General features: G+C 41.9%; 1 protein-coding gene across 1 annotated transcript in view; it reads left to right on the top strand.

The window, feature by feature from the left end:
• LOC147662790 (uncharacterized) overlaps positions 1-21,658 on the top strand; it is a 35,305-nt gene extending 13,647 nt beyond the window's left edge. Inside the window, exons 2-3 of the mRNA XM_086950901.1 lie at positions 20,375-20,507; positions 21,407-21,658. Of these exons, the coding sequence (XP_086807027.1) occupies positions 20,375-20,507; positions 21,407-21,658 (385 nt within the window). The remainder of the gene's footprint in view (positions 1-20,374; positions 20,508-21,406) is intronic.
• Positions 21,659-26,187: the final 4,529 nt, after the last annotated feature.

Genomic DNA, 26,187 nt, shown 5'->3' on the forward strand with positions numbered 1-26,187 from the left:
ACATGTACACTAGTTGATCATAATATAGGTGAATACCCCACATTTTTCTTATATACCACGTATTCCATACTTTTACAAAGCATTAACATTTTCAATAAAGAACATGACAACATTTCCTATACTATAATCACATCTGGAAAACATTATCATACATGTAAAATACAGACTGCAACAGTGTGTTGAACTGCAGCAGATTTCACAATTAGACTCTAAAAGATCATTTTATATTCTCACAACATATGTGTGTCAAAAGAGTGTTCTTGGTATGATGGGGAGTTTGAAAAGGAAATGAGAAATTCTTTTCATTTTAACAAATGGGATACACATCAACAGTATTTAGCAAATTGAAAGAAAAAATACAACCTAAATCAAGAGAGGATGTTCTGTTAATAAGTGTAAACAACTAAATAAGACACCTTTTATTTTGAAATCTCCAACAAACAGGACAAGCATAAACCATAATATTAAAGGCACTGAGTTAATGATGTGGATTTACAAAAATATATTTAAGCACTGATTGACTGAAATGTATTTGCTAAAAAAAGAGATAGACAAAGAATCGTGCTGTCAATGAAAAAGGCACATGTTCATGTTGGAATAGCTAAATTTGTGATAAACTCTTTAAAGGTGAAAAAATCCTTTACCTTCATATTGTACATAGCTTAAATCCTTCAAAACGTGAATGTTCTGTACTTGCATATGCTATTTGAAATGAACGTATGCTTGCTATGTACACCCAACACTAAATGACATGCAAATATTTGAGCCAGCAAACACAAAATTAATATTCAGATCAAGAACACAAATTCACATGTAGGAACATTGCAACACACTGGAATATCTTTTAACCCAGTTCAAATATTAAGTATTGGAAATTGTACACTTTTTCCGAAAGAGGGGATGGTCAGCGCAGATATTTATTGCAGATAGGAAAGCACTGGATGGGAAGATTAGATACGGTTAACCAGAGGGTGCTTAATTAATATTTTGACCATTCACGTTTTATTTAAAGGGTTTGTTTTACATTTATATGGCCTTATTTCATTGGAATACTGTTTAAGAACTACAATAGAAAATAACAAACAGACACACTCCAGCTAGGAAATGACATAAAAGTAAACCGCTGTCTAATGAAAAATAGAAAAGAGTCTTGACAGTTTTGTGCGTAAATGTCACAAAGTGACAGAGAAGTTAAAGTTTAGTAGGTAAGTTATTTTAATTTTGAAGTTGTTGATATGTGAAAGGTGAACCACAAGTAATGTTGGTTACAATTGTTCATATGATTTTATGCTTAGATTTCTTTACTTTTTTTCTTAATGTATTTTTTTACTTTATGTATCTGTTTTATCCCCAAAGTGGTGTACAATACATACAAGCATGATTCGTACATCAAAAGAGAAAAAGACAAAAAGTACATTGTTCATACCATTCAATTTCTTAAAAGTTCAATACTAATGTTCTGGTCAGGAAAAAACATATACAGCGAAAACAATCCATACTGAATCACAGGAGCAGCAAAGTAGGAGACAGTTAATGAAAAGAAACAGAAGGATACTATAGTCCAATTATTTCATACCCTGCCTTTCATCTGACTAAGAGGTGCTGTTTACCAACCATTCTGCACTCCTCCTTTTAGCGGTCTCCAAATGAAAAATAGAGTTAAATCTGGCCAACCATTGATAATACGTAGGGTGGTCCAGGCTTAGCCAAGAAGATGCAATACATATTCTCAATGCTGCCATGTCTACAAAAACAAAATATTGAAATTGATTGCCTACCTTTTCATCATCTGTCCTCAATAAGATAGGCTGAAGTGAAATGTGTTTGTGCAAAACAACCTCTAGAAACCCTGAAATCCCCAGTTTCAGCACGTCCAGCTTAACACAACTGCTAAACATTTGAACGAGATCTGTAGTTTGGCTTTTACATTGAGGGGCAGTTCTGTCCGGCACTTCTTTCCAAGCTAGTTAATTTGGCTGGGGTATAATAATAATTAAAAAGTGTCTTATAATCTTGTGCTTGTAGCCTGGTAGATAAAAGTAACGCTTGAACTATCACCAGTTACTCCGCAAATTGCACTTCAGTAACACCCAGACGCATACTTCAGTTCTCTGATTGTTTCCCCAAATCATCTTGCGAAAGCTCAATCAGACCTTCATAGATCTGGCTAATCTTACAATCTTTTGTTTTGCCAAGCGCGTCCATTATTGGCATCCCCTCTTCCCATGGCGTTCCCCTGGCACATTTTAGCAGGAAGTCCCTGAACTTAAGGAACTTAAAACAATCTCCCCTTTCAAGCCCATGTCCCCTTGCAGCACCTCATAAGATTTCATTTGATTAGAATTGAAAAAATCCCCAACTTTCCGTAGTCCACACTATTCCCATTTAGTGCAATACCCATCATGAAAAAATGGCTGAAAGAATCTGTGCTCTCCACAGTGGCTTATAATATTAGTACCTATCTATCCCTAACTTGCCCTTGATCTGAGTCCAAACCTTGAATGCAGATTGTGGTCTCTCAAACTTAACTTAAAAGCATGCATTGAACTCCTGCCCTATCAAAAGATCATAAACAGCGGGTAGCTTCGCTCTCATTGATCACTCTGCTGTTTTCCTACAAATAAAATCTTCAAATATTGTAGGGCAGCTGCCCAATAGAAACATTTAAAGTTAGGTATAGCCCATCTCTCTCTTGCCCTAGGTAGAATTGAATACTTAAGAGCCCTTCTGGCTCTGGCATATGACCAAATAAACTACTGGTCATACCATCCATCTGCTTAAACCAATATCCCTAAAGAAGTAAAGAATCTAGGTAAAATAATTTTTTTAATTATTTTGCTATGCCCCACTATTGATAAATGCAAATTTTCCATCTATCAGAGATCACTCTTGGTATTCTGCAGCACCGGAGATTCTACTATCTTCTCCACTTTACTCGAAATATTGGTTCCTAAGTATATGGCATGTTCAGTTCTACCATCGTCCACTAGCTGTATCCAATGATTAGTGACTATCTGAATGTCTTTCTTATTTAAAAGATAGCCACTTTACCAAATCTTATTGCCTCACCCTCCACTTCCCTTAATACGCTTTACGGATTGAGCGCGACTAGTACAATATTGGCTGTGTAGGCTTGTGAGCTTGTATGCTGTGTAGGCTTGTTCCTCTCATTATACAAAAGGTCTCCAATTCTGCACCTGCTATTTTTGATCTATTTTTAGGGTTTCTATACAATTCCCCTATCACTCTTATAAAGGCTGTGCTGAATTGATTCTATCTAAGAACCACCCAAAGGTAATCCCATGCCATCCCATCAAAGCCTTTTTCAGCATCAAGCAATATCAGAGACATGGAATCACCTTCAATTCCAGCCGTATTAAATAATGTGATTACAAGTCTGTGGGTGATTGGTAGTCCCTCTTCCAAGTATAAACCCATAATGCCACAGGGATACCAGCTTCCCGTTCACTTTACTTAGTTAGGATGCTAAAATATAAGCGTATAGCTTTGATTCTCCATTCATCATTGAGATGGTGGCTTTGTCCTCTTCTTAAACACTGTAATATTAGTGGAGACCCAGAATAACAGAGCTTGCAAGCCACCTTACAGCTCCCTAAATAAGTTAATTAAATAGGCCCATAGTACCGAACGGAATACTTTATAAAAATGTGAGTGGAATTTTGTAAGGGACTGCTGCTTTCCCAGTTGGCAGTGTGCCCAGCACTGTATCTAATTCCTCTATTTCGAAGGGTGCATCCAAGAGGGCCTTTTCATGTATATCCAGATGATCCCCTCTGTTAGGTCCAAGATATTGCCATATCTCATTTTCTGTAGGTGAAAACTCAGCATGATACAACTCCCTATAGAGCTCCTTGAATACATCCAATAGTGCTCCAGGAGAAGTAACTATTTGCCTTTGCTTATCCTTTATTTCCAAGATATTACACTGCACAGTCTTTTGTCTCATCTGTGGAGCCAGCAGTTTACCCACTTAATTCATATACAACTGTTTGAGTCATACAAGTGACTCTTTTCAGAATTAAAGCTTGGAAATCTAGAAATCCGCAGATTTTCAAGTTACGCGCTGCATCTGCAGAGCATTCCAACATCTACTTACAGCTGTTTCTTTTGCTGGCAGGCTTGTGAGAGTGGGGTGGCCCTGGGCTTACAAACAGGCAGAGACGCAGACGCCTCATGAGTGAACACTTTGGAGACTTGGTCTCAGAATGGCTTCGAAATGCTCACCGGACAATGCATGCCCATATTAGAGAATTAGCTGTGAATGATAGAAGAAACTCGATATTCACCATTCTACTACCATGCACTTATTTTTCACCCCTGTTTCATGCAATATACTGTACGTAGAAGATATACACTCTATAACCCTCACATCAAGTTTGGAATGTTTTCCATTATTAGTACTGAGCTCTAGTTTCTTCTATCTTTCAGAAATTCCCCTGGTGAAGGGCAACAGCCCAAAATGCATTGGGCAAATGAGCATATGTAAAATATTGACATATGTAAGAAAATTATCGTCATGAATGAATAATAAACAAAACAAATGAAGAAAAAGTGATACCTCAAAAAGAAATATGAAGAGAATTTATTAAGAATGGAATAATTGATTCTACAGTCACTATCGAGTGCAAGTTGGAGATGCCCCTCAAGCCTCGAGGTCAGCGGTTTAAGTGCATATTTCTATCCTCACACTCCGGAGGAATAACCAATTTGCACCACCTACCCTTCTTAGACCGATTTAAAATACACAGCAGGGAGTGCGTCGATCTATCCATTTACTGGAGTTACCTTTACTCACCATGTGGTCTAGTGATGTAACATTCAATAACAGACCGGATTTATTTCCATTACTGAACCAGAACATTGAGTTTTGGGCTGTAAATAACATGGCCATGGAATTAAACGAAGGAGGGCAACTGGGATTTCCACCCACATGCTAAAATGCATTTTCCTCCATTACAGTAAAAGTGAAACACTAGGTCAGCCCTGCTAGGATTCCAGCCTGCAGGACTTTGATCAGGGCTACATAATAAGAATGTACTGCAGTAACTTTACTGGTATTTGAAGAATAGTAACATATTCTGTATGTATTTTTCTCAAAACCTTAGAAATTAAACTTATAGTTTTGATACCTAAAACAAATTAGTTTCATCAGTAATGAAATCATTCTCATGTCCCTATGTGCTACAGTGGTAGTGCATTTCTTCTAGCGGTTCAGCCCGAAGGTTTGTTACTTTACTGCACAACGGAGAAGCAATCTACAGTGATCCATTCCCTCAGTGTAATGATGTGTTTAATGATAGAAATTTGTTCCATAAATGTGAAACTGTCATAAAAAAATTATTTGCACACTTCCAAAATGAGCACAAAAAACTCTAGTGATTGTTTTTCTGAAACCTAATTGTGTGCCAGAGAGGCTGCAGTTTAACTAATAAATCATTTGTTAATAAGACTTTATTATAGTGTATTTTATCTTGTGCCAGTATAGCTCGAGGAAGAAAGGCATAGACACATATGCAAACATAATTTTACTGGTACATACTTATTTGCCCAAAAGAACTCCTCCCTCAATCTCCCACAGAGGACTGCCACAACGAAAAAAGGGAGATTTATCTCCATCAATGCAAATTTATAAATCAAAATAAATTCTGTGTCAGTTGAAATATACTACCAGAGCTAAGTGAGATATTGTTGCATTTCAACACATACGGATTAGAGCCCCACCCATTGGTTGTGAAGGTGGGTTGCTAGGTGCAATCCTGTGTGTCTACCGCACGAGAAGCTCGATTTCCTAATGAGTGATTGCATTTGTTTTCATTTCTAAATGTTATTGTAGTCCCTGCCATAAGAAGATTGTTTTTAGAAAAAATTCTGTTTCTCTTGGCCTTATGGATGAAGTAAATAAAACAAAGACATTTGTCTTGGTACCACGTCCTTGGTTTTGTCAGCCTGAACTAAGAAAGTGTCAAATAAAAAGTAAGAAGAGGTTTTGGAACCGCTGTTATGCAATTCACTGTGCACTGACCTATGTGTACCATTTAATTCAAAGTAGCAGTTCTTCGAGCATTTTGTGTGTGCTGGCTACAGATCAATCGTTTTTTAGGTCTCATCTAGGCAGCGCTTGCGCAGGCTCTTCGAGACATGCTGTATCTAGGATGTGGGCTTGAAAAAATCTCCCATCTCTTTCATTGGTTCCTGTTGCTGTCCTTTAGAAATATTCACTTTTCATTAGTGAATAAACGTAGTAGTCCCTCCTTTTGGAATTCTGTATCCTCCGATGAGGACTTCCCTTCTTACATGTTTCTTACTGTCCAGGTTATTTATGCTTAGGGAGAACTCTTTTTTTTTAGTTGGCCTGCCTCTCTGCCTGTTAACTGCTCTGTTTACTTGTGCAATGAAACTTCTGTGTTTTCATTTGTTTGTCTTCCCTTAATCTCCCCATGCCTCCCCCTCACCTCTCCCAGAACACTGCTTGGGTTGTTTTATGTCCCTTATTCTCTCCATACCTCCCCCTTTCCACAACACTGCTCGGAAGTCCCCAGCACCCCTCTGAGGCCATTGCTATTTTGTTTGTTTTTTGGTTACTTTAGGCCTAATATGCAGTGCAGGACCCTCGTTCAATATCCCTTTGCTGTCTACCCCCATGCTCCTGTACAACGTTGCTTGCCACCCGAGATGCTGCATTGAATGCATATGTAATTTTACATATTTATATAGGCACTGGCGAATGAAACAATCAGCCCATTATCAAAGGATGTTGAGCTGACACCAGAATTGAAAATGGATCCCCAGCTCACCAGTCGGTAGCACTCATCACTGCACCATATCCTTTTCCCAGGCCTGTTACAGAATGCAGTACCATATGTAGCCAAAAGAGGTCCCAAGGGACGCCCAGTGACTGCCTGTTATATTGCACCCTCACAAAACTGCTGGATTTAACGTGGATTAGGAACTGCCATTTTTACTCTCGGTGCCAAGGCACCATTGCTGGTGTACTAGACAAATAGACACACAACTGAGTTTTTTATGTTAGTAAGTTGGGAAGGGCATATCTATTACATAGTTTTAAAAAATCATTTATAATGCCAGTATCTCCAACTCCAACAAATGCGAGAGCTATTGTATTTCCAATGCATGTTCTTATAAGGAGGAGCAGAGGGCACACTGATCCTTGTCACATTAAGTGGCCACTGCAAGTGATTAATTGTACTAGACAAATAGACACACAACTGAGTTTTTTTATGTCAGTAAATTGGGAAGGGCATATCTATTACATAGTTAAAGAAAATCATTTATAATGCCAATATCTCCAACTCCAACAAATGCGAGAGCTATTGTATTTCCAATGTATGTTTTTATAAGGAAGAGCAGAGGGCACACTGATCCTTGTCACATTAAGTGGCCACTGCAAGTGATTATTTAAGAAATAAAATTGCAGTTTTGAAATTCAGACAGTTGTAAATGGTAATCACAGGTATTTTAAAAGCATCAGCTGCTTTTAGCTGGAAATGTAACCGCGTTTGATGAGCATCTAAAGTAAACAAAAACATCTCACACAATAACATAGACAAAGTAACATAACAAAGCAAAACATAGCAGTGCACAACAAAACAGTCAAAACAGTATGCAACACAACATAGCAACCAGAGTACACCACAACATCACATTGTTGTAATACAGCACGAAAACACAGCAACAGCCAAAAAATAACAGAGCACGTGGCCTCCACAACAAAATGCCCCACAACAAATATGCACAAGCATTATTGTTACTCATTCCCACCTCCTGGAGCTTTGTATCGCTGTATTGTGGCAAGAGATGTTTTCACCAAACATTTCGTTATGTACCACCAAGGACATGAAATAGGCACACGAAAATGTTTTGCGATTCATCCACAGCGCCTATGCCTTGGGTAGTGATGTAGGTGATTGGAAGACGACAGACTAAAGGAAAGGTAAATGAACGAGTGGGATCTGCAGGGTGAAATACATTTTTATGACTACATGTTCTAGGTTGAAAAGTTTCCATTACTTAAAATAAGAATGGGAGGTACACAACAGTGTCCAAATTCTACCAATAACCTTAAGATTGTTCAAAATGCATAAAGAATGCATAGTCTGACCAATTTTAGGTAAGTTCAGATATGGAAGGTCATCTTTATTTACAGGGGAGCGACGCTTGTTGCATTACATTATAAAGAAAATGCAGTGACCCATGTTAAGAAATAACGAATGGGCTACACAAACCTAGGAAGCCTTACAAGGTGAAATGTATTTTGTGAAATGGCATACAGATTATGCACTCCTATAAATGATACACAGTGAAAAGAAAGCTCAGCAGGGCAATCAATCCTGCAGTAATATAACAACACAAACTTAAACAATAGCTATTTCCAAACCTACACACTACAAGCAAAAGCATGCTATCTATGCAAGTGTAAGTCGAGGGGAACACCCCTCTACTTTAACAACTACAGTGTTCGTTACAAGTTGAATGAAATGTCTGGTAACTGCTGCCACTGCACATATTGGAATTATGAGTTTTGGTATTAATATCGACAGGTTTGACCCCAAAAATACTGGAACATGTGCATATGTCCAGTAAGTTCCAAATCCTGCATGTTATTCCCTAGAAAATTATTATAGGTTGATAATTAGTGCAAACAATAAATACTAAATTCTTCACTGTCTTGTTTGTGATAATTATAGCTTTCTGACAAAGACCATCTCATGAAGAGGGCCTAGATGTACAATTTTTATTCAGTACCATCACACTGGCAGTGTTGCAAACAAACGCAGACTCTCATATAAAAATGACAGCACGCAACAGTTGCAAATTGTTCAAAATTGCGACTTGCAATTTGCGACTCACTAAACTTAATGTACAACAGTGTCTCAGACACTGTTTGCGATTCCCAATGGAGTCGCAAATTGCATACCTCATGAATATTAATGAGTCTGTCACAATTTGCGACACCATTGGGGATGGCTAGCACTCCCAGGGGTGGTGGCCTGCTGGGGTCAGCAACCACAATGTCTGGGACTGCTTTTAAAAATAAAAATTAAAATGGGATGCATTTAAAAAAGAAAAAATCCTTGGGACCACTGCCTGCTCTTAAAAAATATTTTCTCACACACTCACAAAGGGGAAGAGGTCCCCTGGGGACCCCTTCCTGTTTGTGAGTGGTTTACCATCTACTTGAAGTAGGTGGTAAACTGCGAGTGTTTTGCGGCTGTAAATGCAGTGGCAAAGCAATTGTACATGGTAGTGAGTCTCGCTATTAGAAAGGGATGGATGGCCCTTCCTAATACCTAGAGTTGCAAACGCTATTTTGCGAGTGAGTGACTCGCAAAATAGCGTTTGTACATGCTATTACTCTTTTTTGCAGACACAAATGGTGCAAGCGCAAAAAAGGGTACTACATCTGGCCCTTTGGGTTTAGTGAAGATTTGCAGGGTGTTCTCGCAGTTTTGTGAATTTTTTTTTATAACTTACCAAAGTTTTGGAACAATGTTTGTGAAATTTGAAAAAAGCAAGCGGAAGGAAATGTCTTGTAAATGTGTACCAGGAGTAAATGTCTGCATGAAACCGATCACTACTATTAGTAGGAAATTATTGTGCAAAATGTTCTTGAGTGACAGTTATTCTGAAAAAAAAAGTATGTGGAAAATGTTTCTTGCAAGTGAAGGTTTGTGTTGGTAAATTCAGCATGTCCCCCAAAAAGGCTGAAGAGCAATGTTTGCCAACTTCACCTATGCAAATGGAGGGAGGAGAAAGCATGCAACAGCTTAAAAAAACAGCTAATGTCATTGCTCCAAAATGTATAAAATAGTTAATGGCAAATCCAATAGATCTTGTTCAACGTGTTAACACATGCAGATTTAGCAGAATAGAGCCAGTAGCATAGCCTGCATGTCATGGGCCTTAGAATAAGGAAGGAAAAGCCCTACCCCCTGCTGGTTGAATTGTAAACTAGAGCAATGGCCAGGATTCAGTGCCACTGCACCTGTACACCAAGAAGCTGTGACTCAAGCAAAAAACGTAATAGGGAGCCAATTAAAACCCCACACGTGGCTATTGATATTAAGTACTCGTCCAGTTCATTGCAAGCATTACATTTGAAGAAGGAGGATACACGTAAGCAGTTCACAGCATTAGATGAGAGATGAATACGCCTCTGGCTGAACTAAGACCTGACAAATGTTCCTGCCAAAGGCTGAAAGTGGCTGGTCAAAAAAAGCTAATGATTGAAAGGGGTGGTCTCATGGTCCACTCTATGTAGACTCTATGCATAACAAAAAGTCTGCTTGACAGCTGTGCTATCCCAGACCTATAAGCAATATCTTGTTAGTTATCACCACAGAAACCATAATGACTTGTATATACAGAGTATCAAGACTAAACTTCAGCTATAAACACAATGGATCACTGTATCTTCATCATTACATTGAGGGAAATCTCACACCAGAGAGCTGCAGGCTATAAAACCAAATTCTGCCTAATATCCAATCTCATTCCCTTTGACTAGGCATTGGCTGAAGGTGCAAGTGAATGAGCACTTGAGTGATCTGACAGTTGCTCAGCAACATAACTCAACATTGCTAAAGTGTAGAAAATAAAGAAAATGCATTTATGCTATTCCAATACATGCAAGGGTAGCTCTCTGCGCACAAAGATCTCACAATAGGAAGCATTGACAAAGTCAATAGATCTCGCCTTTGAGAGCTATTGGCGTTGTCAGTGTTTTGTACCCATGCTGTACAGCAGCTAAAACTAATAAAAAAGCTGCATGCTCCTTAGGCAACACAGAGGATGGGCGGAAGAGGAGAGGTCAGGCGTGAGTAGATGGGGGGCACACGGACAACACAAGGTGGGAGGGACTGGGGGCCAGCAGACCGATACGGTAGGGTGGGCAATAGGAGCTGGGGGCAAGCAGACAGACAACACAGGGTTTGGGGAAACCTGGGGGCAAGCACTCAGACAGTGAAGAGTGGGCGGGGGAGTGGTGGGAAATGGACAACTGAGGGTGGGTGAGAGGGGTGACAACAAACACACAGACAACACAGAGTGGGCGGGAGAGGCTGGGGGCAAGCACACGAACAATGAAGGGTCGGTGGGAGGTGCTAAGGGCAACACTTGAACAACAGTGGGAGGGGCCAATAGAAAGTGGAAAAGACAGTCTGTGAGCAAGGAGGTGGACAACAAAGGGTGTGCAGGAGGGGCTGGATAACCAAACATGCAAAGGAGGATGGCCAGGAGGCTCTGGGTGAGGATCACAGAGGGGGAGAAGTACATGAGGGAGACAGCTGAACAGCACACACACTCTTGTAGACTGCTTAGACAAAAGAAAAAGCAGTACCTGAAAAATGAAGCAGTGGAAAAACTCAGTAATGTATTCATGGTCAAGAGTGGGACAAATAGGCAAAGATGAAGGAAACCACGGAAGCTGCCAAATAAGAAGCAAGCTAATGAGATTGACAATGAAGCTCACCAATGGTAAGCAAACTGTGACCTCTAACCCCCCTGTAAGGTAACAAAAGGTGTTACAAGAGATAGCACATGCAAAAATGAAGTGACTGGGGCCAGAGGCACCATATAAAGCATGCCCATCCATTACTACAACAGGAAACAGACTGCCCTTGTCAACCAGGGGCGTAGCTACCATAGGTGCAGCAGGTGCAATGCACCGGGGTCCAGAGTAACGATTATTGCTTATATATTTCGACCCTTGCAGCAGTCTTAGGGGCCATTTTCCTTTATTGCACCAAGGCCTTTGGCCTTCTTGCTGTTACTGCTGTCAACACAATCCTATTTGGTCAATTTACAACAACAGCAAAAATCAGCTGCACAGCGCAATACTACAGAATCTTCCACGAAAGGTCAGGGCACCACAGTTAACAGTTTTCCACATCTGAACATTGCACCATAATGCAGTACAACACTATGAAGTAGTTAACTACATTAATATGAGCTGCAAGTATTAAAAAAAAGTAGCAGGGGCACTGCTACACTGCAAAGGGGCCTGATTTAACAAGCATGCAAAACCAGTCACAGTTATATATATCTCCTGTTGCACACAGGCCATAATGTCTGCAACCAGGGGTACAGTTTTTTTTTTACTTTAACATCATGGGCCATCACCATATACCAGTATAACAAACACAAAGAATAGCAAAGGGTGACACTTTCTCCCCTCCAAACTATGAAACATGGAGCGATGGTGAACACAATAGTTTTTTACAGAGAAAATATGTAGCCTGTCGGAGAAACGATGCAGCTGGTGTCCAAAACGTTAAGTGTCAATCGCTTTATTTTTTATAATAATTCTGACTGATTTCTTTGTCAGGAGAGCAATTTGAGGAAAAGTAAGAAACTCAGATTGCTAAATGAATGTACATCATCTCATTTCAGATTACAATCTATTTCAAAACATTGGCGAGCTGTGGGAGTTAATCAGATTGAAGGGTCATTGGATACAGACTCCTATAATGAAACATTGCAGGCCATACCATGAACGTAAAAACTGAAATAACTTGCAAGGAACCATAACATATTTTTTCCAAATTAAAACATACATGTTCACATATAAAACATTAATTTGTTCAACAAAAATAAAACACAGTTCTCCCCTTGTCATTGGGCAAGGCAGCAGGTGTTTCGGGCAAATAATGCTTCTGGTCCTTGGGCAATGCCGGGTGGGGCAAGGAATGCCAGTTGCCATTGAAGAGGCTGGACTCTGAGTAGCCTTGACTGCACCAGGCCTTTGGAGACATGGGGCCAGAGGAGGGACTACAGAAGACTCCAGACTGATGTTAGGCTCCAGCTAGCAGAGACAGCCCCTGTTACATGTATTGTACTACTGAGTATGGGCCCCCAAAACATTCTGGTACAAGAATATTGAGGACAGGGTATCAAGGGACAAAATATTGACAGGTAAGTGCATATAGGGAATGTTAGACTTGTCATCCTTGGTGCGGTTTCCCCCCAAACGTTTTGCCTTTACCCCTCCTGTTTTCTGAATATTTTTTTGTTGGCATTAGGACTCTGGGTACTTTCCCAATGCTAACCAGAGTTAAAGTGCTTGTGCTCTCTCTTTAAAACATGGTACACTTGTCTTACACCTGATTTGACTATTTAATGTACTTATAAGGCCCTAGTGTATTGTACTACATGTAACCGGAGCCTGTAACTTAAATGCTACTTGTGGAATTACTGCACTCAATGCGCCTCCCACTTAATTAGCACATTTAAATATGTCTCAGGCCTGCCATAGCAGCCTGTAATGCAGTTTTAAAACTGGCAATTCAACCATGCAAAATAAACCTTTTGCCAGGTCTAAACCTTCCTTTTTAATACATATAGGTTACCCGTAAGGTAGGCCCTAAACAGCCCATTAGGCAGGGTACATTGTATTTATAAAGTAAGACATGTTTTTTGGTTTTACATGTCTTGGTAGTGAAAAACTCTTACATTTGTTTTTCACTACTACAAGGCCTAGCTGTCTGTTTGGATAACATTGGGTTACATTATTACATCTAATAAATGCTAACTTTTGATTGGGAGCATATTGGAATGTCAAGTTTTGACTCAAATGAACTATAATTAAACAGTCCTCTTTAATGGTAAAGTTGGATTGTAAATCATAATTTTGAAAATGCCACTTTTAAAAGGTCCTTTTCTTGTCCTCACCATTTGGGGGCTGCAGCCTGTGTTCTGGGTCACATAACTGCGAATATGTAAACGACAAGGAGATTTTAAACTTCAACCAGGGAAATAGGGCGCACACCCGTGTGTCCGCACGGTAGAGAGCACCGTAAAGTGGTAGGTACAGGCAAAAGGGCGAGCGGTAATCTCACAAAACCGCCCAAAGTTGGACCAAGAAGATCCACACAAGTAACAATAGAACAACAATGCCCCTGCACTATACAAGTATGTAAAACATTAAAGTAATGACATTTGTAGCAAATGATGAACAGTAAGTATACATCCACACTTTCGGAGTGACTTTATGAGGATCAATTAATCCAGGTTCAGGTACAAGAGTTCCGAAAAAGAAAGAGAAATGTTCTGTTCTTGGTGTTAAATAATTGGTTTATTGTTCCTTTGTTAATGCCAACACGTGTTTCATCGCAGGGAACCTACTGCGAATCTTCAGGGCTTTGTGAGGAAAGTATGACAAAAAATATCAGATTAGTACGAAATGTCCGTGTCTGGACAAGATTCTTGTTAGTTGATACGAGTATATCGAGGTCTGTAGCACGCTGCCTGCGTGATTAAGGGATCTTATTTAGTTTAGGTGTATATCAAAAGCCGGGAGGAGTTGACGAGAATATACGAGGTGTCTTGGTTAAGACATGGATTCCTTGACAGGCGGGTACACCTTATTAGTGCTGAACTCCCTCTTGTGGTTCCCGGTGCCGTTTTCCAATGACGGTCATTGGAAAACGGCACCGGGAACCACAAGAGGGAGTTCAGCACTAATAAGGTGTACCCGCCTGTCAAGGAATCCATGTCTTAACCAAGACACCTCGTATATTCTCGTCAACTCCTCCCGGCTTTTAATATACACCTAAACTAAATAAGATCCCTTAATCACGCAGGCAGCGTGCTACAGACCTCGATATACTCGTATCAACTAACAAGAATCTTGTCCAGACACGGACATTTCGTACTAATCTGATATTTTTTGTCATACTTTCCTCACAAAGCCCTGAAGATTCGCAGTAGGTTCCCTGCGATGAAACACGTGTTGGCATTAACAAAGGAACAATAAACCAATTATTTAACACCAAGAACAGAACATTTCTCTTTCTTTTTCGGAACTCTTGTACCTGAACCTGGATTAATTGATCCTCATAAAGTCACTCCGAAAGTGTGGATGTATACTTACTGTTCATCATTTGCTACAAATGTCATTACTTTAATGTTTTACATACTTGTATAGTGCAGGGGCATTGTTGTTCTAACATAACTGTGAATAGCTTGGCAGTTGTCCATTGTGTATTCTTTCCAGACAGTGAGACAAATGGGGATGAGGTGCGGCCAGGATGGGCCATCCTGCCCCAATGGGTGCAACAGGGCTATTCGCTGCTCCAATTACATTTCAAAGGGCTGCCTACAGCACACACACAAAGGGACCTGACACCAGTCTTTTGTTAGCCCAGACTTCTTGCAGCCTTAGCAGGGGAAGGGGAGACCTTTCTAGACCCAGACTTTGGGGTAGCTAGGATGATACCCCCTCTTCAAAGGCTGGCACCAGGTATAAATAATGGACCTCCGGGCCACCTCTGTAGTAAACTCCTGCACCTGTAGGCTGCAGAAGAAGGTCTGCCTTGTTCCCTAGAGGACTATGCTGCTGCTTTTGTCCTGCCCTGCTCTCCGAGAGAGAAGATTGGATCTGCTCCCTTCATCCCAGGCTAGCCTGAGTGACTCCAAGTGTAAGTCGAGTGACCTCCTGTTATAAGCGACAGTGACATAACAAGCTCCAGAGGCCTCCCTGCAACTGCCCAGATAATCTTTTGCCATTGGACTTGTCTAGACCTGAACCTGGACCTGCCTGACCCTTGCTGGCCTTTGCTAGAATGAATCCTAACTCCTCAAGAGGTTCTTTCCCCGGTCCTGGACCCTTGGATGGCATCAAAGTGCACTCCTTTGGAAGTACAGGAGAAATCCTTATGTTTTGGGCTCTTGGTGACCACAAACTGGCCCATTCGTGACAAGACTCTGCCACCTGTGATGACTTACAATGCAAAGCTCTGGTGAAACCGACTCTTCATGCTACAGCGACTGCCAGCGTCAACCGGCGATGCGAGATCTGCACTTCGTGCCTCAGCAATGACAGCCCGCGGTGAACACTTATGGGAAGCTCCAGCAGAGACAGTCTGCAACCCCCTTCCGGATCATTGCACTACATCAATGACCGTCAGTGGGCCTAACTTGGTCCTTGTATTCAGCCCACGCTCTATTGTGGTTGGCCTGAGCTTGTGACTTTGTCCCAGTCCCACCTGACCAGATAACCACAGCTGGCGCTTTATGCTCCTAGGCACTATTTTAACCTAAATATTCGAAATTGCATACCACTGGTTCTACTGATAGGATTTTTGTTGTTTAGGTTTCAAATAATGTGCTAAATTGTACTCAAACGGTACGATTCGCAAAAATCGTCCGTTTGTGCCCGCAAAAAGGCATTTTGCGATACATTAAAGTGTTAGGCACTTAAGGAATCACAATTTGCGATGTTGAGAGTTTCGCAGAATTGTGCATTCTAAGTTAGCTAGATGTCACACTTCACAAAACGTCATGAATAGGCAGGAGGGGACCTAGTAGACCATTTGCTAGAAGTGGCTGCATTCTCGTGGGCAAGAAGTGGGCATGAACGTGGCACCCCTGGAACCAGACCACAGATGACATCTATACTGGAGAGAGGATCGATGAAGGAATGCCCTGCTGTTCCTTGGCCCAGGAAAGAGAGACTGCCCATAAGACTGAACTGCATCTGCTGCACCTTCTGCTAGCAAAGAAAGGACTGTGTCTGTGGTGTCCTACTTGAGGAAAAGTCATCCTGATCGTCTGACAGAGAAGGTGACTCCAAGAGTCAGTTGACTGACTCCCTGTTACAGCTACAGGGCATTAAAGGATGAAGAAGCCTGCCTTGATGAGTTGGTAGCTTAGAATGCCTGATAGCCACTCACAGCCAGGGACATCGAGTCAGACCCTCAAACGTTGCACCCAAGCCGGCTGGACCCGAGAGATTTTTTAGAGTGCAATTTGGTCACTCAGAAATGAAGTTAATGCCAGATAAAGAAGCCTCAGGTTTTGCTATAACTGGAGACCAGTAGACCAGTGTCAACTGGTTTTTGGCTGGACTTCACCCGGAATTCGAGGGACATCGACCTCATGACCAAAGTCGCCCCTCTGCATCCCTTGTATCAGGACCACTCCATTGTTTTCTATGGTGATTCATCCATAGACCTGGACTGGAGACTACTCTATGAAACAAAAATAAAATAAATAAATAAGTTGGTGTCGGATTTTTATTGTTTTGCATTTTCTTCTTATTCAATGTTTTTAGTGCTTCTAGTTACTTTGAGAAGCCTGACTGGTGTGAGCCACAGCTACCTTGGACTTAGCTAAGGCTTCGCAAGCAAACCTGACTGGACCTGATTCACAATTGTGTCTTTATTACACAGGGAGGTTGCACAACCAAGTCACGTTTTGGGGTAATTTCTCAAGGTAAGATTGTTGTCTTCAGAGTAGTAGATGATGGGGAGTGCCATCCACAACTCAGGTCATTACAGTACGAAGCAAAGGACTTGATTAAAACAATATGTGATCAGTGTGTGGGGAATGTTTTTAGGACTCATCAGCAGACAGCTTGAGCTGTTTATTGTCAAAGTAGCATTCCATATTGCCGCTACATATTGCTACTGAGAAGGCTTTTCCTCCTATTTCTTGTTCCGGATTCTAGGAACCATTACCCAATTATGGTGTGCTGAGTGAAGATTTCTGAAGGGCACACCCCATTTAAACATGGCTTTAATGTCAACTGGACTTACAGCATAAAGAACTTTACATACCGTGAGCTAACTGAAGTGGGCATGACTTTTCAGGGTTGGCCATCTTTGTGATGGCAAACTTAGGAATTCTGGGATAGGGCTATTCCTACTTCCCACAGAAAGTGGTCATATAGTGAGCGTATTAACCCCAAGGCTATGTAGCCCATTGGTTACTACCCTACAGTCCCCTATTGTGTAACAGATCCTGACAACCTGAAAGAAGAAGATTGTCCTGAAGAGTAACAAGCAGCAAGAACTGAAGACCCAGCAACTGAACTGGTACCAACCCTGCCAGCCTGCCTGCTGACTTTGCCAATTGTGCAAAAAGTCGACTTGTCCTGCAGTTGCTGAGTATCAAAGCCTGGGAGACCTGCACTTCAGCCAGGAGCCAAGACCTCCTGTGGGACAGTTGAACTGTCCCCTGCATCTTGCAGACACCAAAAAGACAGACCTCGAAGACTCCGGTGCCGCCAAAATCCGACACACCCAAGCACCACTGTACTGAGCCTCCCAGCCTGTGTTGAAGTGGGCCAATGATGTAAGCATTGTTCCCCAGCCCTCAAGGGACAGAGTCCATAGTGAAGTGAACTTTTGTGGACTCCCCAATGATGCCTGAAGCCCCTGAGTGCAGGCCCCCTCAACCAGGAGTGTTGACAGACAAAGAAACTTGACACCCCAAAGACCCTCTGAACTCAGATGCCCTGTCCTGAGGAGAAGAGGACCAAATGTAGGCAAGTGGAGTATGGCTAGATAGGTATTAGCCACTCGCACTTTTTTAACACCCCGCGACCAACATGAAAGTGACAGAATAAAGCTAAGTTCTGTGTTGCTCGTGGTCTTATACATATTTGTTGTGTGACACGTATTGTGTTGTCTGTTACTCCCACACACTGAATTCCCTCACAAACACTGTTTTTGTTTGTTTTGTGGACACCCATCTTTCTTTTAAGCTTGATGGCGCCAATGATGAGATCAGGGCAATCCTGGTGAGTACCTGCCAGGTTCCCGTTGGTGGTTCGCCCGTGAGGTGCCATCTCGCTCACACACACTTTTTTCTGAACTCTCTCCGTTTACCTATCTAGGCACTTGGGTGTGTGTTTTTGTTGTCTCACAACTGGTTTATGTTTTTCAAGGGTTTGGGCATATTTTCTTTAAACTATGGCATAATTTGGATGTACCTCCTACCTCAGCAATTAAAAGAGAGGAGTATTGGGCAAAAAGGTTTGCACTTGATGGTACACCAGTAATTGATTGAATGTTATATGACTATTCGGTCTAGGTCTTGTTTTGTGAATGACTCCCAAATGATGCCTTAAGCCCCTGAGTGCAGGCCCCCTCAACCAAGAGTGTTGCCAGACAAAGAAACTTGACACCCCAAAGACCCTCTTAACTCAGATGCCCTGTCCTGAGGAGAAGAGGACCAAATGTGTCCCCACATCCACCAACATCACAAGACCCGAAGCCTCTCGGTTTCTCCGGACTGACCTCTCAGATCCCCTGCAGCCTCTTTGTGACAGGACCATTTCCAATTGGTTTGCATTGGGCACCCGATGCTGTTTGCACACCTCCACCATGTAGCTCTAGTACTGCTGGTGGTGTTTTGCTGGTGCTGCCTTGGACCTTACCCACCACTCACCTTACTCCTGGAAACTGGTCCTGTAAGTCGCAGCAAAAAACTGGTACACAGCATGTGTTTCTCATCCCATAGGTTTACATTGTAGCCTTCAAAAATTGCACTGTCAACTTTTTAAATACAAAAGAATTTCTATCTCAAAACGTATTTACCTAATTGTATTAATTCTGTTGCCTAAATATATATAAAGACATGTGTTCATTTCCTAAATTGGTGTGGATCTCCTTATTGAGTAGGGTGCATCATTTATTGACTACTGTGTGTATTTGTGAATGTCTAACACTCTCCTCTGATAAGCCTAAGGGTTCTCGACCACACTACCCTCTAGAAGAGCACTTTGGGATTGCTAGAGCAAGCCCCTGTCCACCCATAAAGCAACCCCTAGACTCTTTGCACGATATATCTCATTTTGATACATTGAATAATGAGCCCGCTTCCTAAATTGGTGGTCAGAAGTGGGACAAAAGACTAGATAGTTGCTGTACCACATGGTCAATAAATGTTTCCCCTAAGGAATTCAAAATGAGCATTAATTACAAACATTTTAAACCAATTTTGATTTTTTTCTAAATTTCTTAAAACCTAGCTGGTAGGGCATTGTGTTAAGTCTCACAGTAAAACTATTTAGAATTTTAAAAGTATTTAAGTTAGTTAGGCCTTTAGAAAGTACTTAGCAATCTTTGTAAGTTTGTGAGAAGGTCCCAACTACTTTAAAGCCATAACTGATGCAACAGTTTCTTCCAAGGAGCTCATCTTGGGGCCCAACAAGAACTTTAAGTTGGACAGACTTATAGCCCTCTGCAAAGCATGAACCTCACCATACATTACATGTGTATTTGTAAAGCGCATGTTCACCCATGGGCATCTTGGTGCTGATTAACAGATGTTTATTGGTACCCAATAGTAATCATGTTATCAACCTCAGAAGTATGAAAGACTGAGTGGACCCACCGGGATTTGAATTTGTGACCATGAGATCAAACATAGGTCCTTACAGTGGACCCATCAGTCCGCTAAGCCATCAGACCCAGCATGGGGCTTATACCCACGAAGGCACATCTGTAAAAGTTGCTTGCCGAAAATGCTAGGACCATGGCTGAGGGAGAACCCCTTCTTGAAGAGGAATAAGGGATGCTGAGGTGGATGAAGTTGATGATTATCCCAACAGCAACCCTACAGAAACCAATACCACTGGGAGTACTACTGGTAACACCCCTGAAGAAATAGATAGTAAAGATGTAGAACTTAAAAAACGAGCCAAGCGGATAACATTAGAGGTTAAACTCTTAGCTATGCAAAAGGTAAGTGCTGAGTTGGGCCCAGGACCCATCTCGGGTGGCAGAAAAATCATAAATAGGGAGAAGGAAGACACTTTCGACCCTAAAATCCCCAAAGGCATAGTCCCCAAATACACTGAAGGTGGTGATATCACCAAATGATTTACAGCCTTTGAGAGGGCTTGTAAAATTAGGCATTTCAACAAAAAGTTTTGGGGTTCTCTTCTCTTGAAATTGCTCTCAGAAAAGTGTAGGGATAGGTGCCTGGCACTGAATGAGGCAGATGCTGAGTCCTATGACCTAATGGAGGAAACCCTGATTGAGGGCTTTGGGCTCACCACTGAAGAATACAGTATTAGGTGGGAGATGACTACTGCTGAAAAACCAAGAGTCAGACATGGATAGATTTTTTTTTAGAGCTTTCAGCGAAAACACTAGGTGGCTGGTTGAAAGGAAACAATGTGCAAGATTATGAAGGGCTGTATAATCTAATCATGAAAGAGCATCTAGTGATGACTTGTGTTCCTGGGAAATTACATCAATACCTGGTAGACCAAGGTCCACTTTCTCATCAAGAGTTGGGGAAGAAGGCAGACCACTGGGACAAGACAAGAGAGACCAAAACTACCATTGATGGGGGTGACCAGACGAAACATGTTGCCAAGCCCCCACAAGGGAAAGTGGGTGATCAGTCAAAGGATAAAAACAAAGAGTCTTCTAAAGGCCCCCAAAAACGGATTCAGGAAGGTGAGCCCTGAAGCGATACACAGTTTAAGGATGGGTACCAGGGTTAGAATTGGGATCTCAAAAAGGCTTGGTGCTTTGATTGTAAGCCCAATGGGCACCAAACTAGAGACCTTAGCTGTCACAACACAAATAATTTCTCTAGTGCATCTGTGGTAAATGCAGTGGTTCATCTCTAGATTGGACCCCAGGTGAGCCCAGACCATGTCACTGAGGCAACTTTATTCCCAGAGGGTGGAGTGGATATAGCTGCCCTGGCTGTCTGGCTCAGTAATCTAGAGAAGTACAGACAACAGCCACATAATAATGAGGTTAAAGTTGGAGCACTGAGGGTTACAAGTGCAAGTGCCACTATGGTGAAGGGGAAAATTGATATCCCCAGGTCAATACCGACTGATGAGACATCCTCAGTCCTCAGTGATGATGATTAAGCTAAGATACATTGCATGGCGATTGAGGCCTTAGAGCGGGAGAGGTAACTGGCCAAAAGAAGGTGGTGGTATCCTCTGCTATTTCTGTAGATGTTTTCTAGACAATGATCTGGATTCCTCAGAATGGGCTGAGGTCTAAAGAAAGACCCATGTAACTATGCTGGGTATACCTGGATGGGTGTGTAAAACCAAGAGCACAATGCAAAGCCAAGAGTGAAAAAGAAGAGTTGGAGCCTGGAATAAAGGCCCAAACTTTCAAGAGAAAACGTAAGAAGTCCGGGAAACCAGTTTCTGAATAGACACCAGCTCAGGTCCCCTCTCCTCAGGGTGAAGACCCGTCAGTCACAGAGGGAACTGAGCCCCAGAAACTTGGGCCTTACATGGCAGAACTCCTTGGCCCAGGGGGACCCTCTAGTGAAAATCTGTGCCAGGGACAGAAGACCTGTCCCACTCTTGAAAGCCTGAGACAGCAAACTGCTGATCCGGAAAAGGGAGATGCCATTGGCTCCCACAGAACCTATTGGGAGGAGGGACTCCTTTACATTGAGACCAGGGACCCCACACCTGGTGCCACTAAGAGAGTGGCAGTACCTTAGCAGTTCCTGCTCACATTGGCTCATCACATCCCCCTAGCTGGGCATCCTCGCCGGGCCAAAACTTGGAGTAAGTTAGTCACCCACTTCTACAGGCCAGGAATGTCCCAGAAAGTGAAGGAGTTTTACAATGCTTGACTCCCACCCTCCATGTTGCTGCCTTTTGCCTGTGTGGATTACTTCTCCCCCTGCCGTCTTTGTTGCCCCCACCATCCTCTGTGTTGTTCCTGCCTGCCTTCCATGTTGCTTTCCCCCAACCATGCCCTCTATGTTGCTTTCACTCCCCGCCGACTGTGTTGCTTCCCATAGCTGCACCCTCCTTGTAGCTTCCTCCACCCACTTTTGAAAACAATTGTGCTTCCTCTTGTTTATTTACCCATCCAACTCGAATTGGTGAATAAAAAGAAAAAAGCGCACACTTCATTTTGTAGGTGTGTGCATCCACAAAATGGTGTGGCTGCAGCAGCTGTGGCATGGATGCTGTACATTATCACTAAAAACCACTGACACACAGGAGAGATCTATAGGCTTTCCCAATGCTTATTTTGAAATGTTCCGAAGGGATGTGTGGTGGGTGAGGGGCGGGGCAGGGGTAGGGAATACTCTTGACCATTTTTTTTAGAAACACCATGTTTGCCCAGTAGGTTCAATCGACTGGAGGAATTCAGATCAGCTATTTACAAGCCAGCACTTTGAACGTTCACCAGCCACCACTATAGAGAATAAATAATCACTACCAATGTCTGTCCTTCCTGTCTGTCCTTCCTGTTTATTCACATATGTTTAATCCACGTCTACTTTGGACTCACACCTAGGGGCCAGATTTCTACTCTGGTTCCCAGTACATTACAAATTGTAAGGGGATTTATTTTGGTTCCTATCTTTTATCTGCAGTCAAAGGCAGTTTGTGGCAACAAAAATCACGTGTATTTTGTTTGTATTGACAAAATGATGACAAAGTATAAACATTATTTTTTCTTGCTGCACAGCAACCATCAAGGGATATAAGAATGAGACAAAATGAAGAATGGCTCAAAATAAAAACAAAATACAGACGTTATTTTTGCCAAGGTGTAAGAGCAGTCAGAGTGGGAAAAAATTAAAACAAAGCAGAAACAGCTATATTTTCTACCACAAAACAGCAGTCAGTAACACAAAAAAGAGAGACCAAAACAGCACATGCTGACAGTATGTGATATGGTGGCAAATATTGCTTTGGGCAACACCAGCACTGCCAGGGCAAGTTATATTGCACTTGTATTTGTACTGAGCTCCCCTTCTCCTTGGGAGGCCACGTTGCTTTCCAGGTCGATTACCACTCGTTGTGCATGGATGCAGGTATGTTGGTCGCGGTGTTGCCTATGAAAGACGTGTTACATGATCCCCGCTCCAACAGCATCCAAAAGCATAATGTTTCCAAATGCGTGGTACATTTACGCGGTTTCTGCTCTTCTAAGCCGCACACGGTGCCAAAAACATATTTAAATGTCCCATAAGCAAGTCAAGTCATTCACTGTCTCCATACTTCCGTCGACGAAAACACAGAGACGGGAATTGATGTGAAAAACCCCTCATGCAATCTGTCTGCAGAGAAGCAAGCCAGCGCAGAAAAATAACACCACAAAAGGGGACTTTCACTGACGTGGATGAAAATCGACTGCGGGGCCGTCTCCAGTCTCCACAGCAAATGCGGTGGCAGCGCGCGGCGAGGGTTCGATGCCAGGCGCCCGGCTGTTTTCATTCGCGTTGACTCGCCCGGCTGTTGAAAGTTAACTTGTTCATGCAGTAATTTCAAATCTGCGGTTCACCAAAGCTTGGTTAAATTTATGTTTTAAACTCTACGCAGTGCGTAATAATCACAGCACGGTACACTAAAACCCACTCCGTTTACTGTTAATAAGCAGAGATGTTATTATGTGGCTCCAGGAGAGGTGTGGAGCGCCCGCGAGGGGATTGAACGAGATTCATTTTTACTGGCAGACTCCAAACTAACCAAAAACCTGTGGAAAGTCATGACACCAATTTGGCAAAACATTATATCTGCCTGCTTTATTGGAAACATGCTCGGCCCAAAGCATAATAAACAACATTTTATTTTTGCAGTTCACTCTGCTCTGTAAGCAAGCAAACCTCTGAGGAGTGGAGGGAATTTAAGAGCAAAATTAAATAGAGTGAGACATGGATACTTGGACCTGCTCATTTTAACAGCAAGAGCCCTGTAATTAAGGCAGGTCCCTGCCTCACGTATGGGCTAGCTGGTGTTAGTTGAAAAGCTGTATTTTATCACCTCAGACAGTGGTAAGTGGTGTTTGTCACTGGAAATTGAAAGGAATGTGTCTCTGGAAATGTAGCAGAATTAGTTAGTGTTTTCAAATAAAACAACAGAAAATTACGCAATAACATAACACAAAGTAACATTAAGAAAAACAACAAGCTTTGGTAAAGCCAGTACATTTGGAGATGGCTGCCAACTACTGGCGTTGCCAATGTTTGTAAAGGATTTTTGTGAAACTGTACAAGGAGACTACTTTTTGGTGTGTAAGCATACATTGCTCAAGAGCAGAATGCTGTCACTCGCCGAGAGGTAAGCTAATTGTTGAAGTGGGCTAACCCTCTGCCCCTTTCTATATGCTGTGGTGAGCAGAATAAATATGTGAGTGAGACACTGACAGACCGATGAATGAAGAGATGTGGATGCAAGCACATTTATGTATATTATAGCTATCATTTTATTAAAATAAATAGGTCTGGGCTAACCCATAGTCAAAACAGAGCACCACACTCAAGAGTACAACACAACAAAGCAATAATGAGACACAAACACACAAAGTAACAACATAACACATTAACGACATAACAAGACGCAAAAAATATATGTGCAAACATTGTTGTCACACCTTACAACCTCTAGAAGTCTTTTTTATGCAGTGGAAAAAACGCAATTTCATTAAGCAGTGCCTTTACCTTACCTACCATCAAGGATTTATAATAGTGCTAGTCAAAATGTCTTGTCTTACGGCCCACATACTCCAGCATATTCACCAACCATCTGAAATGAGGTACACCATACTAGTGGTGGGGGTGGCACAATTGTGTGCAAAAATTATCCATATGGAAATGCCATTATTGCATGATATTTTGCTGATTTTTGCACCTGATTCCGATTCTCCCACCTGGTAATGGTCAACAATGTCTGATAACGTTCTTCGGAAACACAGTGCATTTGATTCACTGAAAGGGAGAGGGTGTGGCGTAAGGGCCAGAGATGCAGACTTTGAAGCTGAGAATCCTGGTTCTCATTTCGGAGTCGGCTCAACATTCTGTGATTCTGGGCAAATCACTTCATCACCTCCTGCCTAGGAACAGTGCCTAAAGACTCTCACTGTGGTTAGACGCGCTCTACAAATCCTAGTATTATCTAATATCAAGCAGGAGAAACATGTGGTAAGGAAATAGTCAGAAAACAAAAAACATGTCCTAAAACCTCAATTCCCATATGTTGGTTCCCATTTTCCACGACAATCTCATACCAGCCTTCCGGGTGCTAAAGCTGGCTTTAATGAGAACTAATGACTTAGAAGTACTCTCTTCTTTTTGTGTTCGGGTCTTTAATGTTTCAAATAATAAAATGTTTCTGCATATGTGATCTGAGATAGCAGGATGACAAAGTGGCGATCTACCTATAGTGATCTCCTATCACAACATCCAAATCATTGACAAAAATGCTAAATACTATCTCTGAACTGAGAACGTTCAGTATCACAGATTGAATTGAATCACACAGAGATCTTTCCAGCCAATCCAAAAGTCTAACTTGTAGAGTGAAAACACAACTACTGGGTGTTGCTAATACTCACGGAATAGCATAATACTTTAATTCCCTGAAATACATTCTCCCAAACCAGGGATGTCAAAGTCAATGCCCAAGAGGGACAA

Source organism: Lissotriton vulgaris, unplaced genomic scaffold, assembly GCF_964263255.1.
Source record: "Lissotriton vulgaris unplaced genomic scaffold, aLisVul1.2 SCAFFOLD_825, whole genome shotgun sequence".
Classification (NCBI taxonomy): domain Eukaryota; kingdom Metazoa; phylum Chordata; class Amphibia; order Caudata; family Salamandridae; genus Lissotriton; species Lissotriton vulgaris.